General features: G+C 47.1%; 1 protein-coding gene across 7 annotated transcripts in view; it reads left to right on the forward strand.

Annotated features, from left to right (window-relative positions):
- ARFRP1 (ADP ribosylation factor related protein 1) overlaps positions 1–15,766 on the forward strand; it is a 223,426-nt gene that overhangs the window by 140,376 nt on the left and 67,284 nt on the right. For 5 of the 7 annotated variants that reach the window (XM_033963073.1, XM_033963071.1, XM_033963074.1 and 2 more), the window contains exon 6: positions 8,436–8,506. The exons of the other annotated variants lie outside the window; for them this stretch is intronic. In XM_033963073.1, the coding sequence (XP_033818964.1) occupies positions 8,436–8,506 (71 nt within the window). The remainder of the gene's footprint in view (positions 1–8,435; positions 8,507–15,766) is intronic. 7 annotated transcript variants of the gene reach the window in all.

Below are 15,766 nucleotides of genomic sequence, written 5' to 3' on the forward strand. Positions count from 1 at the left end.
CGACCTCTTTGCAGCTCCCCACAACTTCAAACTGCCTCAGTTCTGCTCCAGGATCTACACTCCTCACCGCCTCGAGGCAGATGCTTTTCTTCTGGATTGGACGAATCTCTTTCTATATGCGTTTCCTCCATTTCCTCTCATCCAGAAGACTTTAGTCAAGCTCAAGTCAGACCATGCCACCATGATCCTGATCGCTCCACGGTGGCCCAGACAACCTTGGTACTCCCTTCTACTTCAACTCAGCAGCAGGGAGCCCTTCCTTCTACCAGTGTTTCCATCGCTGCTTACACAGCATCAGGGATCTTTACTTCATCCCAACCTGCAGTCTCTACACCTGACAGCTTGGTTCCTCTCAACGTAACCCCTCTCCAGTTTTCTCAACCTGTGAGAGATGTCCTGGAAGCTTCAAGGAAGCCCGCTACTAGACAATGCTACCACCAAAAGTGGACTAGATTTTCTGCTTGGTGTTTTTCTCATCATCATGAGCCACAACACTCCTCCTTGTCTTCAGTTTTGGATTATCTTTTGCACCTTTCTCATTCTGGTCTCAAGTCTACATTGATACGAGTCCATCTTAGTGCAATCGCTGCTTTCCATCAGCCTCTTCAAGGGAAACCTCTCTCTGCTCATCTGGTGGTTTCCAGATTCATGAAAGGACTCTTCCATGTCAATCCTCCCCTCAAACCGCCTCCAGTGGTTTGGGACCTCAATGTGGTTCTTTCTCAGCTTATGAAACCTCCATTTGAACCTCTTCACAAGGTTCATCTGAAGTATCTCACTTGGAAAGTGGTGTTTCTCATTGGCCTCACTTCGGCCCGCCGAGTTAGTGAGCTTCAAGCATTGGTTGCGGATCCACCTTTCACAGTGTTCCATCATGACAAGGTGGTCCTTCGCACTCATCCAAAATTCCTCCCCAAAGTGGTCTCGGAATTTCATCTAAATCAATCCATTGTTCTTCCAGTGTTCTTTCCAAAGCCTCATTCTCATCCTGGAGAATCAGCTCTTCATACTCTGGACTGTAAACGTGCCTTGGCTTTCTACCTGGAACGCACCAAGCCACACAGAACTGCTCCTCAACTTTTCATCTCCTTTGATCCGAACAAGTTGGGACGTCCCATCTCTAAGCGTCCCATCTCCAACTGGATGACGGCTTGTATCTCCTTCTGCTATGCCCAGGCTGGATTACCCCTTCCCAGTAAAGTCACAGCCCATAAGGTCAAAGCAATGGCAGCCTCTGTAGCCTTCCTCAGATCGACCTCGATTGAGGAGATTTGTAAGGCTGCCACTTGGTCCTCGGTTCACACCTTCACTTCTCATTATTGTCTGGATACCTTCTCCAGACGGGATGGACAGTTTGGCCAAACAGTATTACAAAATTTATTCTCCTAAGTTGCCAATTCTCCCATTGTGGTTAGCTTGGAGGTCACCCATTAGTGAGAATACCTGCCTGCTTGTCCTGGGATAAAGCAATGTTACTTACCGTAACAGTTGTTATCCAGCAGGCAGCTATTCTCATGTACCACCCACCTCCCCTGGGTTGGCTTCTCTGCTAGCTATCTGAACTGAGGAGACGCGCCCTAGTCTGGGCGGGAAGGCACTCGCGCATGCGCGGTGCGGGCGACTCGAAACTTCGAGTTTCTTCAAGAAAAAATGTTTGTGAGGCATCCACATCGGGACTCCGTTGGATCACGTCACCCATTAGTGAGAATAGCTGCCTGCTGTCCCTGGATAACAACTGTTACGGTAAGTAACATTGCTTTCTGGATTCTCTGGTCTAGTCATGGCTAAAGAACAAGCTATTGTATGTGTTTCCTCTATGACCTATGATAGGCTGGGCACTTCACAGGATTGCAAGCCATTGATAGATATGGTCCCACGGGTGAAGGCTCAAATGCATCCTCTCCAGAGCATGTTGCTTTTGCAGTGGTCACCTCAATCGAACTCCTTACAGAGGTCTCTGCCATGGACTCCAGAAGCCCAGACCAGTATGAGCTGGTGGCTCCGCCCACAGGCATTATCAAGAGGCATGCCCCTCAGAATAGCTTCATGAGTAATCGTGACAACAGATGACAGTCTGTTCAGCTGGGGGGCTTACTGCAATGGATGCCCGAACTAGGGCATTGGTTGGCCTCTCAGAGGAAGTATCGATCAACAGATTGGAGCATCGAGCCATTCAATTGGTGTTGCAGTGGCTGGAGAAGAGTCTGGAGGAACAAGTGGTCCAAGTCTTCTTGGACAATGCTACTGGGGTGGTTTATGTCAATCGTCAGGTAGGCACCAAGAATGTGCAGCTGAATCTGGAGGCCTGCTTACTGTTCAAATGGGCAGTTTCATCTTCATGCTCTTTCAGTGATGCATGCAGTGAGAGCAGACAATGTCCAGGCTGATTTCCTAAGCAGACACTGGAACTGGGAGAATAGATGTTGTCTATAGCAACCTTCCAATCCATTGTTCATTGCTGGGGTCGCCCAATTTTTGATCTGATGGCGACAGCAAGAAACAAGAGGGCGGACTGATTCTTCAGTTGAGGATCCGAGCCCGGAAGCACAGTTCTGGACGCTCTGATCTAGTCATGACTAAAGAACGAGCTATTGTATGTGTTTCCTATGTGACCTATGATAGGCTGGGCACTCCACAGGATTGCAAGCCATCGACGAACAATTCTTGTGACTCCAAATTGGCCACGTAGACCGTGATATGCAGATTTAGTACATCTTCAAAGGGGTGTAAGTCTCAGACTGTGTTCAGCTGGACCTTTTTTTCGCAGGGGCCAGAACTTCTAGAAGATCCAGATCTCTTTGCTCTTACAGCATGGCTCTTGAGGTAGTCATTGTTACTCTGCTCAAGAGCCAAAAACCCTTTGGTAGTCTCTGCTTATGCTAAGGCATGGGAAACATTTCAGCTTTGGTGTATTAAGGAGAACATAAGAATTGCCATACTGGGACAGACCAACGGTCCATCAAGCCCAGTATCCTGTTTCCAACAGTGGACAACACAAGACCCAAGTACCTAGCTAGATCCCAAGCAATAAAACAGATTTTATGCGGCTTATCTTAGTAATAAGAATTGAATTTCTCCAAGGCATCTCAATGATGACCTATGGACTGTTTTAGGAAATTATTCAAACCTTTTTTTAAATCCCACTAAGCTAACTGATTTCACCATTACACATTGTGTAAAGAAATATTTTCTCCAGTTTGCTTTAAATCTACTACTTAGTAGCTTCATTGCATGCCCCCTAGTCCTCATATTTTTGAAAAAAGAAAACAAGCAATTCACATCTACCCTTTCCATTTCACTCAGTATTTTATAAACCTCTATCATATCATCCCTGAGCTGTCTCTCCTCCAATCTGAAGAGACCTAGCCGCTTTAGCCTTTCCTCATAGGGCAGTCATCCCATTCCTTTTATCATTTTTGTTGCCCGTCTCTGTACTTTTTCTAACTAAACTAAACTAAACCTTAAGTTTGTATACCGCATCATCTCCACGGAAGTAGAGCTCGACACGGTTTACAGGAATTACTAAAGAAAGGAACTCCAATGGGAAGAAGGAGGGCTTGGTAAAAAGGAAGGAAGGAGGGGGACTAAGTAGAGTAGGGAGGGAGGAAGTGGTTACATTTTAGAGAAAAGCCAAGTTTTCAAATGTTTTCTGAAACGTTGGAGTGAGGGCGAACTTCGAAGAGGGGCAGATAAGCTGTTCCATAGCTCGGTGATCCTGAAGAGGAGGGATGTTCCAAGTCTTCCTGTATGGGAGATGCCCTTCAAGGAGGGGAATGACAGTATGAGTTTTTGAGTGGATCTGGTGGAGTTAGGATTCGGGGAGAGCCAAGATAGTGGAAACAGGGGAGGAAGGATGCTGTGTAGAGACTTGAAGGCTAGGCAGGCGCATTTGTAGTGAACCCTGAGGAGCACTGGAAGCCAGTGAAGCTTAGACAGAAGCGGGGAGACGTGGTCGAATTTGCTTTTTGCGAAGATTAATTTAGCCGTGGTGTTCTGAATCCGCTGAAGTCTGAGATGACTTTTCTTTGTTAGGCTTAAGTAGATGGAGTTGCAGTAGTCCAGTCTAGACAGAATAATGGATTGAACGAGGATAGCAAAGTGTTGTTGGTGGAAGCAGGATCTGACTTTCCTTAGCATGTGAAGGTTGAAAAAGCATTTTTTTTTACTAAGGAGTTAAGGTGATCGTTGAAGGACAGTGTAGAGTCGATGATGATTCCCAGAACTTTGCTTGAGTGCTCAAGCTGCAGTTTGGTGCCAGAGGATAATGGGATGATGGTGGGCAGCTGATCCAATTATGGGCCTAGCCAGAGTAGTTTAGTTTTGGTTTCATTAAGTTTCATTTGAACGGTGAGAGCCCATCATTGATTCGTTATACAAGAGGAGATGTTGTCAAGAGAGGTTGGTGAGGTTGGGATTAGTCTCAAGGAGGACAAGGATGTCGTCGGCGTAAGTGTAAAGTGTCTCAAAGGGGGATAGTTGGAGGAGTTTCAGGGAGGACATATAAACATTGAAAAGAATCGGGGATAGAGGAGAACCCTGAAGAACTCCACAAATCGGTTTCCAAGGGGAGGATGAGGTACCGTTCATGTTAACGAAGTAGGAGCGCGAACATAAGAACTTCGAGAACCAGTCTAAGACTGTGGAGTGTATGCCGATTTCCGAAAGTTGGAGGATAAGTATGTCATGATGGACAATGTCGAAGGCTGCAGAAAGATCAAATTGAAGAAGGACAGCGAACTTGTTGCAAGAGTGAAGATGTTGGACTTTAGAAATTAAAGAGGCCAGAAGGGATTCAGTGCTAAAGTTGGGTCTGAAGCCATGTTGGTAGGGTAGGAGAATGGAGAATCTCTCAAGTTAGGATGAGAGTTGGGTAGCTATGATGGACTCCAGCATCTTGGTCAGAAGAGGAATGTTAGCTATTGGGCGGTAGCTGGACGGTGTGGAGGGGTTTAGATCGGCTTTTTTCAGTAGGGGGGATAATGCAATGTGTCCCATTTCTACAGAAAAAAGGCCTGAGAGTAGGGCGGAATTTATAAGTTTGGTGAGAGATGAGATGGCTTGTGTGGGAATATTTTCGTATAAGTAGGAGGGGAAGGGATCCAAGGTACAGTTGCAGGATTTTAACTTGAGGCAGAGTTTGGAAACTTGGGAGTTTGAGACGGGGTCGAAGGCAGTCCAGGATCTATCGGCTGGGATATGGTTGGCTTCGGATGGATTAGTGTTGGAGGCGGCGAGCACCAGAGAGTTGTAGGAGGGTGTTGGACGGAAGGAGCATCTTAAGGTGGTGACTTTCTCATTGAAAAATTTAGCTAGTTCATCGGCAGATGGAGAGGAGGGGGGTGTGGCGAGATCGTGTTTGGAGGATATGGAACGCCAAATGTTGAACAGTGTATTGCTTTGGTTGTTGGATCTGGAGATTTTGTTGCCGTAGTAGTTCTTCCTTGATTTTTTAAATTCAGTATTGTAGAATTTGATATTCACCCTCCAGGTCTGTCTGTCGGAGGGGGATTTAGATTTTTTCCATTTGCGTTCCAGTATTCGACATTTTTGTTTTAGTTGTCTGTGGTATGGAAGGTACCAGGGGGCCTTGCGGGAGTAGGAGACAGTTTTGGTGGATAGAGGGGCAAGGGAGTGGTAGGTGGTTTCCGAGAGGGTGATCCAATTGAGCCAGTTGGATTCAGGGCTTGGAGGATTGGGAGTGGTGGAAAGTAGGTTGAGGAGTTTGTTCCAGAACAGGTCGCTCGCAATTTTTTTGCGGAAGGTAATGGGATTGGGGGTGCGCCGGTAGTGGTTCGAGGTGAGACATGAAAATGGGGAGGCAGAAAGCCCCTAGGAAGTGGTCGGACCAGGGGACAGGTTCCCAGCGAGTGTCGTCAACCGAAGTTTTGTAGTCAGTGAGGTCGAGGAAGCTGATGATGTCTAAAGTATGCCCCTTTTCATGGGTTGGGGAGAGAGCCGGGGGTGGGAATCCTAAAGAGGTGAGGAAGTTGTTGAGATCAATAGCATCCTTGTTGGTGGTGTCGTTTATGTGAAGATTAATATCTCCAATGATTAGTAGTCTTTGAAATTTGAGGAAGGCGTTAGTGATAGTCTCAAGGACGAGGTCAGAGGATTTGTTCCAGGGGGATGGTGGACGATATAATAGCAGGATACCCAGTGGGTGAGGATGGAGTTCGTCATTGACGGAGGCTAACATGTATTCTAGGGAGGCATGGCTACCCTTTTCTAAAAGCTGGACGTCGAAGAATGATTTGTGGAGGAGTGCCAGGCCACCACCTTTACGATTAATTCTGGGGGAGAAGAGGCCTTGGTAACCGTGAGAACAGAGTTTGTTTTGAGAGAATAGGTCGTCTTTTGTGATCCATGACTCAGTGATGAATAGGAATCCGGGATTGAGATCTTCGAGAAGGTCCTTCAGAATTTGGGTTTTGTTGCAAGCAGATCTGGCGTTGCAGTAGAGAGACGGGACTGGGGTGAGAGAGTCTGAGGCGTGGTTGGGAGGTTTGGCAGGGGAGATGGGCTTTAAGGAGGCGTGATTGATTCTTCGGGGGATTTTTTTGGGGGATGACTTCTGGTGCGCAAAAGCGTGGGGATTATGGCACCAGGGCAAGTGGGACTGACAATAGTGGGGTTCAGTAAGTTAGGAGGGGGAGGTTTCAGGCAGAAGGAGATATTGGAGGATGAGCAGAGAAGGAGAAGAAAGATCCATGGGTGTGGTTTCATGGTGGGGTTTGGTAGAGCCTTTGGAGGGGTGAGAGGCGAGAGTAGGCGGAGGGCTTGGTAGTTGGGCAGAGCCGGACAGTTGAGGAGAATTAAAACAATTAAATATAATCTGGTGAATCTGGTGAACAGTTGAATAAAATATGGAGGTCTTTAACACACTTAAAAACAGGAGGAGGAATCGGTGGTCTTAAGCAGGACTTAGACAATAGAATAGCAGAGCAATTATACAGTTGAATAGAAACTGAAGATCTCTGACAAATTTAAGCACTAACTAGAATCTAGAGGGTCTTAGTCGGACTCAAAAACAGTTAAGTAGGAATTGTTGGGATGGAGCTTGTCAATGAAGTCAGGATTGGTGGTTGAAACGTCAAGAACCTAGCCGGGCAGAGGGAGTAGGGATGGAGGGAGGCTTCCTCCTTTCTCTGTCTAGAAAAGACGCAGGGGATAAGAAAAACCCTGACAGCAGGGGGAGCGGAGATGCCGGGGTTTCAGGGGCGAAGCAGGGCTCCCACACGGCCCGAGATCGCCGGTTCAGCAAAGGCAGCTCCCGGTAGCAGAGGAGCTGCTTTAAGAGGAGAGCAGAGTCGCTGGGATTTCGGGGGCGGAGCAGGGCTCCCACGCGGCCCGAGATCGCCGGTTCAGCAAAGGCAGCTCCCGGTGGCAGAGGAGCTGCTTTAAGAGGAGAGCAGAGTCGCTGGGGTTTCGGGGGCGGAGCAGGGCTCCCACGCGGCCCGAGATCACCGGTTCAGCAAAGGCAGCTCCCGGTGGCAGAGGAGCTGCTTTAAGAGGAGAGCAGAGTCGCTGGGATTTCGGGGGCGGAGCAGGGCTCCCATGCGGCCCGAGATCGCCGGTTCAGCAAAGGCAGCTCCCGGTGGCAGAGGAGCTGCTTTTAGAGGAGAGCAGAGTCGCTGGGGTTTCGGGGGCGGAGCAGGGCTCCCACATGGCCCGAGATCGCCGGTTCAGCAAAGGCAGCTCCCGGTGGCAGAGGAGCTGCTTTAAGAGGAGAGCAGAGTCGCTGGGGTTTCGGGGGCGGAGCAGGGCTCCCACGCGGCCCGAGATCGCCGGTTCAGCAATTCCACTATATCTTTTTTTGAGATACAAAGACCGGAATTGCACACAATATTCAAGGTGCGGCTATACCATAGAGCAATACAAGGGTATTATAACATTTTCATCTTTGTTTTCCATTCCTTTTCTGATAATTTCTAACATTCTATTTGCTTTCTTAGCCGCCATCGCACATTGAGCTGAGGGTTTCAATGTATCCTTAGTAATGACCCCTAGATCCTTTTCCTGGGCAATGACTCCTAACATGGAACCATGTATCATGTAGCTATAATTCCGGTTCCTCTTTCCCACATGCTTCACTTTGCACATGCTCACATTAAATGTCATCTGAAATTTGTTGCCCAAATCAAATTGGAGGGGGAGTTTGTGCTATATGTTAAAGAGGGAATTGAATCAAATAAAATAAACATTCTTTGATACAGTGGGTCTGTCTGGTTAGTCCTATCTTAGCTGCCAGCTTTAACCTTGACTGCCTACTGGATATCCTGCCTCATCCAAGCCAGTTTTTGTCTTATTCTACTTGCTTCACTCTCCTAGGTAGGCAAGCATTCAGGATTTTGAAATCTGTTACGTTTTAGCCTCTATAAAACCATTTAGTCCAGTTCCTGTTCATCTTTTCTCATCTAACTTTATATGTTTTGCAGAGAAGATGATCACTAGTGATGTGCTGGATGGGGTTCCCATACTGGTACTGGCAAACAAGCAAGATGTGGAGGTATGTGCACAGTGCTATGGAGGGGAAAGTGATGTTACTGTGCTTCTAATCTTGGCTGGAGAAAAGCTGTGTCTCTGCCCTGGCCATAGTCTGGGTTGCAAGATTCTTGTAAAAATTTGATAGAGTAAAATTGAACTAGCAAATAGACTATATATTTTGTAATAGCAAATAGGTTATATCATAGGCAACAGAAAGCTTTTTTGTTTGGGAGGGGGGGGGGCAAAAGCTCTGCCCTAGACCCCGCCCCAAACCAGCCCAAGCTCCTCCCCAGACCTCACCCCAAAATAATAGTACTAATTGTAAATGCCATTTCTTCCATTCATTTTTCATATACAAACAATATAATATTAATAATACACAATGATAACCCACAAAATTAAACTACACAAAGTGAACTCTTTTTCCTCTTCCCACTACTGCACAGCGTTTCTTCCTCTCTCCTCCACCCCCATGTGCAACGTCTTCCTCTCTCTCACTGTCCACCATCTCTGTCTCTCATTCCTTCCCTTGCTGCAAAGGGAGTGGGGAAAAGGAGAGAGGGATCCAGGGTGCCTCTCTCCCACCCTCTCTACTGCCACATCCAATATTTCTCTCTCTGTTATCCCCCAGACTGTGTACAGCATCTTATCCCAGGACAAGCGGGCAGCATATTCTCACTGATGGGTGACGGCACCGAAGGAGCCCCGGTACGGACACTTTAGAGTGAATTGCACTCTAAGAACTTAGAAAGTTCTGGCTAGCCCACATCGCGCATGCGCGAGTGCCTTCCCGCCCGACATAGGCGCGTGGACCCTCAGTTTCTTAGTTTCTGCGGAGCTAAGAAGTCGCATTTCAACGGCTGTTGAAAAATTTTTTTTTTCGCTACCTTCCCGCTCTCTCGGTTTCTGACTTTCTAGTCAGTTTCTTCTTTTTTTTATTGTTAGTAAAAAATATATATATATATCAATAATAATAAAAGGCTAAGAGCGCATGCGCTTTTTAAAGATCGTGATTCCTGGTGGCGTGAGGTGTGCTTCTGTGTCACACCTCATGGCGCCTGCGCTAGCTGGAGGCGTGTGATCCAGGGACTCCTCCCTCCCGCTGCCGCTGCTCTTCAAAGCGGCCTGCTGAGGGAGATAGAGAGAGGGCGGGTCAGAGGGCGGAGTAACTCAGGGCAACGCCCCCTATTTCCCGGTGCCCGGGCTGCTGCTACTGGTGCTCAATTCTCCCCAGTAACCGTCTCCAGGAGCAGTAAGCAGAATGAGAGAAAGATCCCAGAGTGCTGCTGCTCAGGTATCGGGGAGGGGGCCAAGAAGGGGGGATCACAATAACCACCGAAGCCCGGGATCGGCTGAACCGGGCAGCTGCAGGGTGCGGTCGTGGCTCGGTCTGTCTCGCTGGCGGAGCTTCAGACCCTTCCCGATGCAATGTAAGAAACAAAAAAGAAAAAAAAGCTAATCCAGGTAGGCGAAGGCAGGACGGAGGCTGCGATCGGCAGCGGCTGCTGCTACTCCTCCAGCCGCCTAGCTCCTCTTCGCCGACCCCGGCCGGCAGCCCCCTCCACCCCGTCCTTTCTGCTCCGGTGGCCCGCACAGGAGAAGGAGCGGATGAAGCATGATCACAAGGGAGACCGTGCAAAGGGAAATGCAAGGGGGGTTGAAAAAGCGAAAGGAGGGACGGGAAGGGAAAAGGGAGGGGGAAGGAAGCCTAAAATGAAAAAAAACAAACCAACTTTATACAGGAAGAGGAGTCTCTAGCACTTGTTAATGTAACGGGCTTACTAGTATATACCGTATTTTCGCGGATATAACGCGCACCCGTGTAAAATGCGCACACGGGTATAGCGCGCGGGGAACACAAATCTATGTAAAAAAATTTTAATATAGCGCGCACACGCGTATACCGCGCATGCTAAAACCTCTCCCGCCTACTCCGAACCGACATCCTCCCCCCCCCGCTAGCTTACCCGCGTTTTACAACTTTTTTTTTTCAATCCGATCCGGCATCCCCCTACGAACCGGCATCCTCCCCCCCCCCGCTCACGTCACACACCCCTCCCCCGCGATCCTACATCCCCCCCCCCCAGCACCGCAAAACATGTCTTACCCGATTGGGCACCGGCACCAGCACCAATGCACAGGATGTGCCAGTGCCAATGCCCGAAGATCCTCCCTCGTTGGTTTGGGTTGGTTTGGGCTGGGCTGAGCTGGGCGGTGCGGTGCAGGAGAGATCCTCCTTCTTCCTGCGCCGGGCTGGACTAGGCTTTGAGCATTTGCGCATGCTCAAAGCCTTCTGGTCTCGCTCTCTCGAAATCTCGGAGAGAGCAAGACCAGAAGGCTTTGAGCATGCGCAAATGCTCAAAGCCTAGTCCAGCCCGGCGCAGGAAGAAGGAGGATCTCTCCTGCACCGCACCGCCCAGCTCAGCCCAGCCGAAACCAACCCAAACCAACGAGGGAGGATCTACTGGCACTGGCACATCCTGTGCATTGGTGCTGGTGCCGGTGCCCAATCGGGTAAGGCATGTTTTGCGGTGCTGGGGGGGGATGTAGGATCGCGGGGGAGGGGTGAGCGGGGGGGGGGGAGAATACCGGTTCGTAGGAGGGATGCCGATCGGATTGAAAAAAAAAAGTTGTATACCGCGCTCACGCATATAACGCACGAGGGGTATGCGCGGTACGTAAAAACGCGTATAACGCGCGCGTTATATCCGCGAAAATACGGTATATATATATATATGTGTATGTATGTGTATATATATATATATATATAAAACCAACTGAACGTTTATAGTTTCTTTTTTTTTTTCTTTACCGTTATCGATAGGGCTTGGTGGGGCCTTATAGATTGCCATTTTGGTTTCTCCCCACTTCATGGCTCTTGTTCTGTGCAGGTTTTTCCTGCTCAATTTTCCTCCACGCGGTTGTTTTGTTGTGGAACTTGTCTTCACCGACATCCTTCTGTGAGTTTAGTGTTGTCAGGACCTCGGCCTGGCCGGTTTTTTTTTCTTCCCTTGCTTTTTTCCTCTTCAGCGCATTTTCATGTGGATTCTTCAGAAGCAGTTTTCTGTTGGTGCTGCCAGGAATCCAGCACCAACCGACGTCAGTGATCCGGTGCCCAGAGTACTTCCGGCACCACTCCTCCAGTCCACGCCGACTTTGACGGGCCAGATCCTACTCTTGGTAAGTTGGTGCTCCTTTCTTCCTTGAACTCCAGGTCTTTGTAGCAGTGAGTCTGATCCTGACGACCTTGGTCATTGTAGAAGTGAGTCAAGTCTTGCTGACCTCTTTTCAGCCCCATTTCTGGCTCCGCTTCAGTGTTAATGATGGCCTTGATACGGGCATGCTCATATTGGAAGCGTGGAGCGACACCAATGGTACCGGTCATGGGCCAAGGGTACCGGTGTTCTTTCTAATCCGGAGCGACACCAATGGACCAAGGGTACCAGTGTTCTTTTCTCTTCTCTGGAGTGACACCAGTGGTACCGGTCATGGACCAAGGGTACCGGTGTCATTTTCTTTCTGCTCCTTTAGTGATGTGTGCCTTGATACCGGCATTTTCATCTCTGGAGTGTAGCACGATGGTATCGGTGCTGCATCCATTCGTACCGGTGCTTTCTTTTCCGCAGTGTTTCTTTCATGTACACGACTTCTGTCGACATCGGCATGTTTCACTGTACCTGCCAACTCCTGTGTCGATCTCAACATCTATGATCGGTGTTGATGTCTATGGTCATTCCACTACCTTCTGATCCCACACTGCAGATCGAATTCTCAAGCAAAGTTTTGGGCATCATTATTGACTTTACACTTTCCTTTCATGATCATCCCAACTCTCTGGTAAAAAAATGTTTTTTTTAGTCTTCACATGTTGAGGAAAGTGAGATCCTGCTTCCGCCAACAACATTTTGCTGTCCTTGTACAATCAATCATTCTTTCCAGACTGGAGTATTGTAACTCCATCTATCTAGTTCTAACCAAGAAAAGTCTTCAAAGACTTCAGCGTATCCAGAACACTGCGGCTAGGTTGATCTTCGCAAAAAGCAAATTTGATCATGTTTCCCTGCTTCTGTCGAAACTTCACTGGTGATTTCTAGGATTCACTTTAAATGTACCTGCCTAATTTTCAAGATCCTACATGGCATTCTTCCTTCCCTAATCCCATTATCCTGGAATTCTTTGAGACCTGACACTACCAGATCCGCCCACATACTCAAACTATCTTTCCCCTCGTTAAAAGGCATCATGTATGCAGGTAAATTAGGTAAATCCCTTTTCTTCAAATTCACTGAGTTTTGGAATAACCTCCCTGCCCCGCTGCGGAACCTAGGCTCATTCCAATTATTCCGAAAGCATCTCAAAACCTGGCTTTTCTCCAAAACGTAAAGCTATCTATTTAAAATGTAAAGCTAGCTATCCTCTTCATAACCTCTAATTTCTTATTATGTCTTTCCCTCATTTATTGAATTACCTGTAAACCGTGCCGAGCTCTGTCTTTATGGAGATGATGCAGTATACAAAATTAAGGTTTAGTTTAGTTTAGATCCGTGAAGGAAGCGGTGGGACCGTTGGATGACCAATTAATAAAGGGAGCGCTAAAGGAGGACAAAGCAATCGCTGACAGACTGAACATGTTTTTTGCATTTGTATTTATCGAAGAGAATATACACAGCATACCGGAACCCATCAGGCTATATGCTGGAAGTGAAAATGGGAAATTGACAGGGTTAACAGTCAGTCTAGAAGAGGTATGCAGAAAGATTGATAGGCTTAAGAGCGATAAATCCCCGGGACCGAATGGCATCCATCTGAGGGTCATCAAGGAACTGAAAGGGACCATAGCTGAACTGCTTCAACTAATAGCCAATCTGTCGATCAAAACGGGAAAGATTCCAGGGGACTGGAAGGTAGCGAATGTTACGCCTATCTTCAAAAAAGGTTTGAGGGGAGACCTGGGAAACTACAGACCGTTGAGTCTGACCTCGGTACCGGGAAAGATGGTAGAGGAGCTGATAAAGGACTGCATCATTGATCACCTTGACGGACACGGTCTGATGAGGACCAGCCAGCACGGTTTCAGCAAATGCAGATCTTGTTTGACAAACTTGTTGCATTTCTTCGAGGGAGTAAACAGGCAGATAGACAAGGGCGACCTGGTCGACATTGTATATTTGGACTTTCAGAAGGCATTCGACAAGGTTCCACATGAACGACTACTTTGGAAAATTGCAAGCCATGGAATCGAGGGTGAAATACTCACGTGGATTAAAAACTGGCTGGAGCGTAGGAAACAGAGAGTGGAGGTAAATGGACAATACTTGGGACTGGAAGAGCGTCACTAGTGGGATGCTGCAGGGTTCAGTGTTTGGACCCGTGCTCTTCAACATATTTATAAACGATCTGGAAATGGTACAACGAGTGAGGTGATTAAATTTGTGGACGATACAAAGTTATCCAGAGTAGTGAAGACGCAGGAGGACTGCGAAGATCTGCAACGTGACATAAACACGCTCAAGAAATGGAATACCGCGTCCAGCACTGGTTGCCGTACATGAAGAATGACACAGAACTACTCGAAAGTGTCCAGAGAAGTTTGACTAAACTGGTAAAGAGGTTAGAGGAGTTGCCGTACAGCGAGAGATTAGAGAAACTGGGCCTCTTCTCCCTTGAAAAGAGGAGACTGAGAGGGGATATAATAGAAACATTTAAGATGCTGAAGGGAATAGACTTAGTAGATAAAGTCAGGTTGTTCACCCTCTCCAAGGTAGGGAGAACGAGAGGGCACTCTCTAAAGTTAAAAGGGGATAGATTCCGTACAAACATAAGGAAGCTCTTCTTCACCCAGAGAGTGGTGGAAAACTGGAATGCTCTTCCGGAGGCTTTTATAGGGGAAACACCCTTCAGGGATTCAAGACAAAGTTAGACAAGTTCTTGCTGAACTGGAGCATGCGCAGGTAGGGGCTGGTCTCAATTAGGGCACTGGTCTTTGACCTGGGGGCCGCCGATGGTGCGGACTGCTGGGCATGATGGACCACTGGTCTGACCCAGCAGCAGCAATTCTTATGTTCTTATGCTATTACAATCTTAATACAGCCTATCAACTGGAGTGAACATGGTTTTCTGGAAGGCCAAAAGCAGAACTGAGAGATAGGGGGGGGAAAAGCTCTAATGTCTAGTGTAGCATAATAACTTGCATAATCAAATATATACATTTTTTGTACACTGCCTTAATATTTTGGAAAAGCAGTTTATAAATTTAATAAAATGTTATGATATAAATGCAGGAAACTTTGTGTTAACTAGTCTCCCCAACTAGAATCTTGTCAGCATTCAGACCAAATTAAAACAGGAGGCTGAAAGAATACATCTTATATACCCTCCCCCCCACACACACTTTTACAAAACTGCATTAGGTCTTTTTATCATCAGCCGCAGCAGTATTAGTTCCGACGTTCATAGGAATTCTCTGAGTGTCGGAGCTAATACCACCGTACCAGCATTAAAGAAGCCTAACGCGGCTTCATAAAAGGGGGCCTTAATGAGACATCTTAAAGAACAAACAAAAGTACAGTAAACTTTTCTTTTGTTATGAATTCCTTTGCAAAGATCTAGGTATAGCTGTATTTTATTATTAGGATTTGGCTTAGGTCTTTTTCATTTGTAGCTCAAGGCGAGTTGCATTTAAATACAGCAGGTATATTTTTGGCCCATAAAGAAAACATGCTTAGTATGAAAATAAAGACACAGAAGCATCTCCTTACTGAAGGTCAAGAGTTACTAATGAAATGGAGCTAGTAAATACTGGTAGCTAATGCTTCCGATGTAATGGTCACACCTGGCTCTCAGAAGAGATACCTGTATCTCTCTGGGCCTCTTCTTGCATCAAACTGGTAAAAAGTTTCCTTTAATTTTCAAAATGTCAGTAAACTACTGATTAAAAGGGACAAAAAGTATCTTGGGGGAGCGTTACTGAGCTGTTCTGGGTTATGGCCACATTCCTAGATTGCAGATTTTGGGTACAATGTTCCAGACTTCCACTTCCCCAGAAATATGTATTCATTTATATGAGGTATTCATTGCATAACATAAATCTTTATTTATATGTAGAAGCTAATAAAGAAAAGGCCAAATTGCTTAACAAATATTTCTGACCTATGTTCACGGCTGAAGCGCCAGGAGTGGGACCGCAGAAGAGAAACGTGACTAGGGATGGAGGAGTAATAGACCCTGATCGATTTTCAGAGGGTTATGTTCATGAGGAGCTAGCTAAAATAAAAATAGACAA

This window comes from Geotrypetes seraphini, chromosome 11 (assembly GCF_902459505.1).
Source record: "Geotrypetes seraphini chromosome 11, aGeoSer1.1, whole genome shotgun sequence".
NCBI lineage: Eukaryota > Metazoa > Chordata > Amphibia > Gymnophiona > Dermophiidae > Geotrypetes > Geotrypetes seraphini.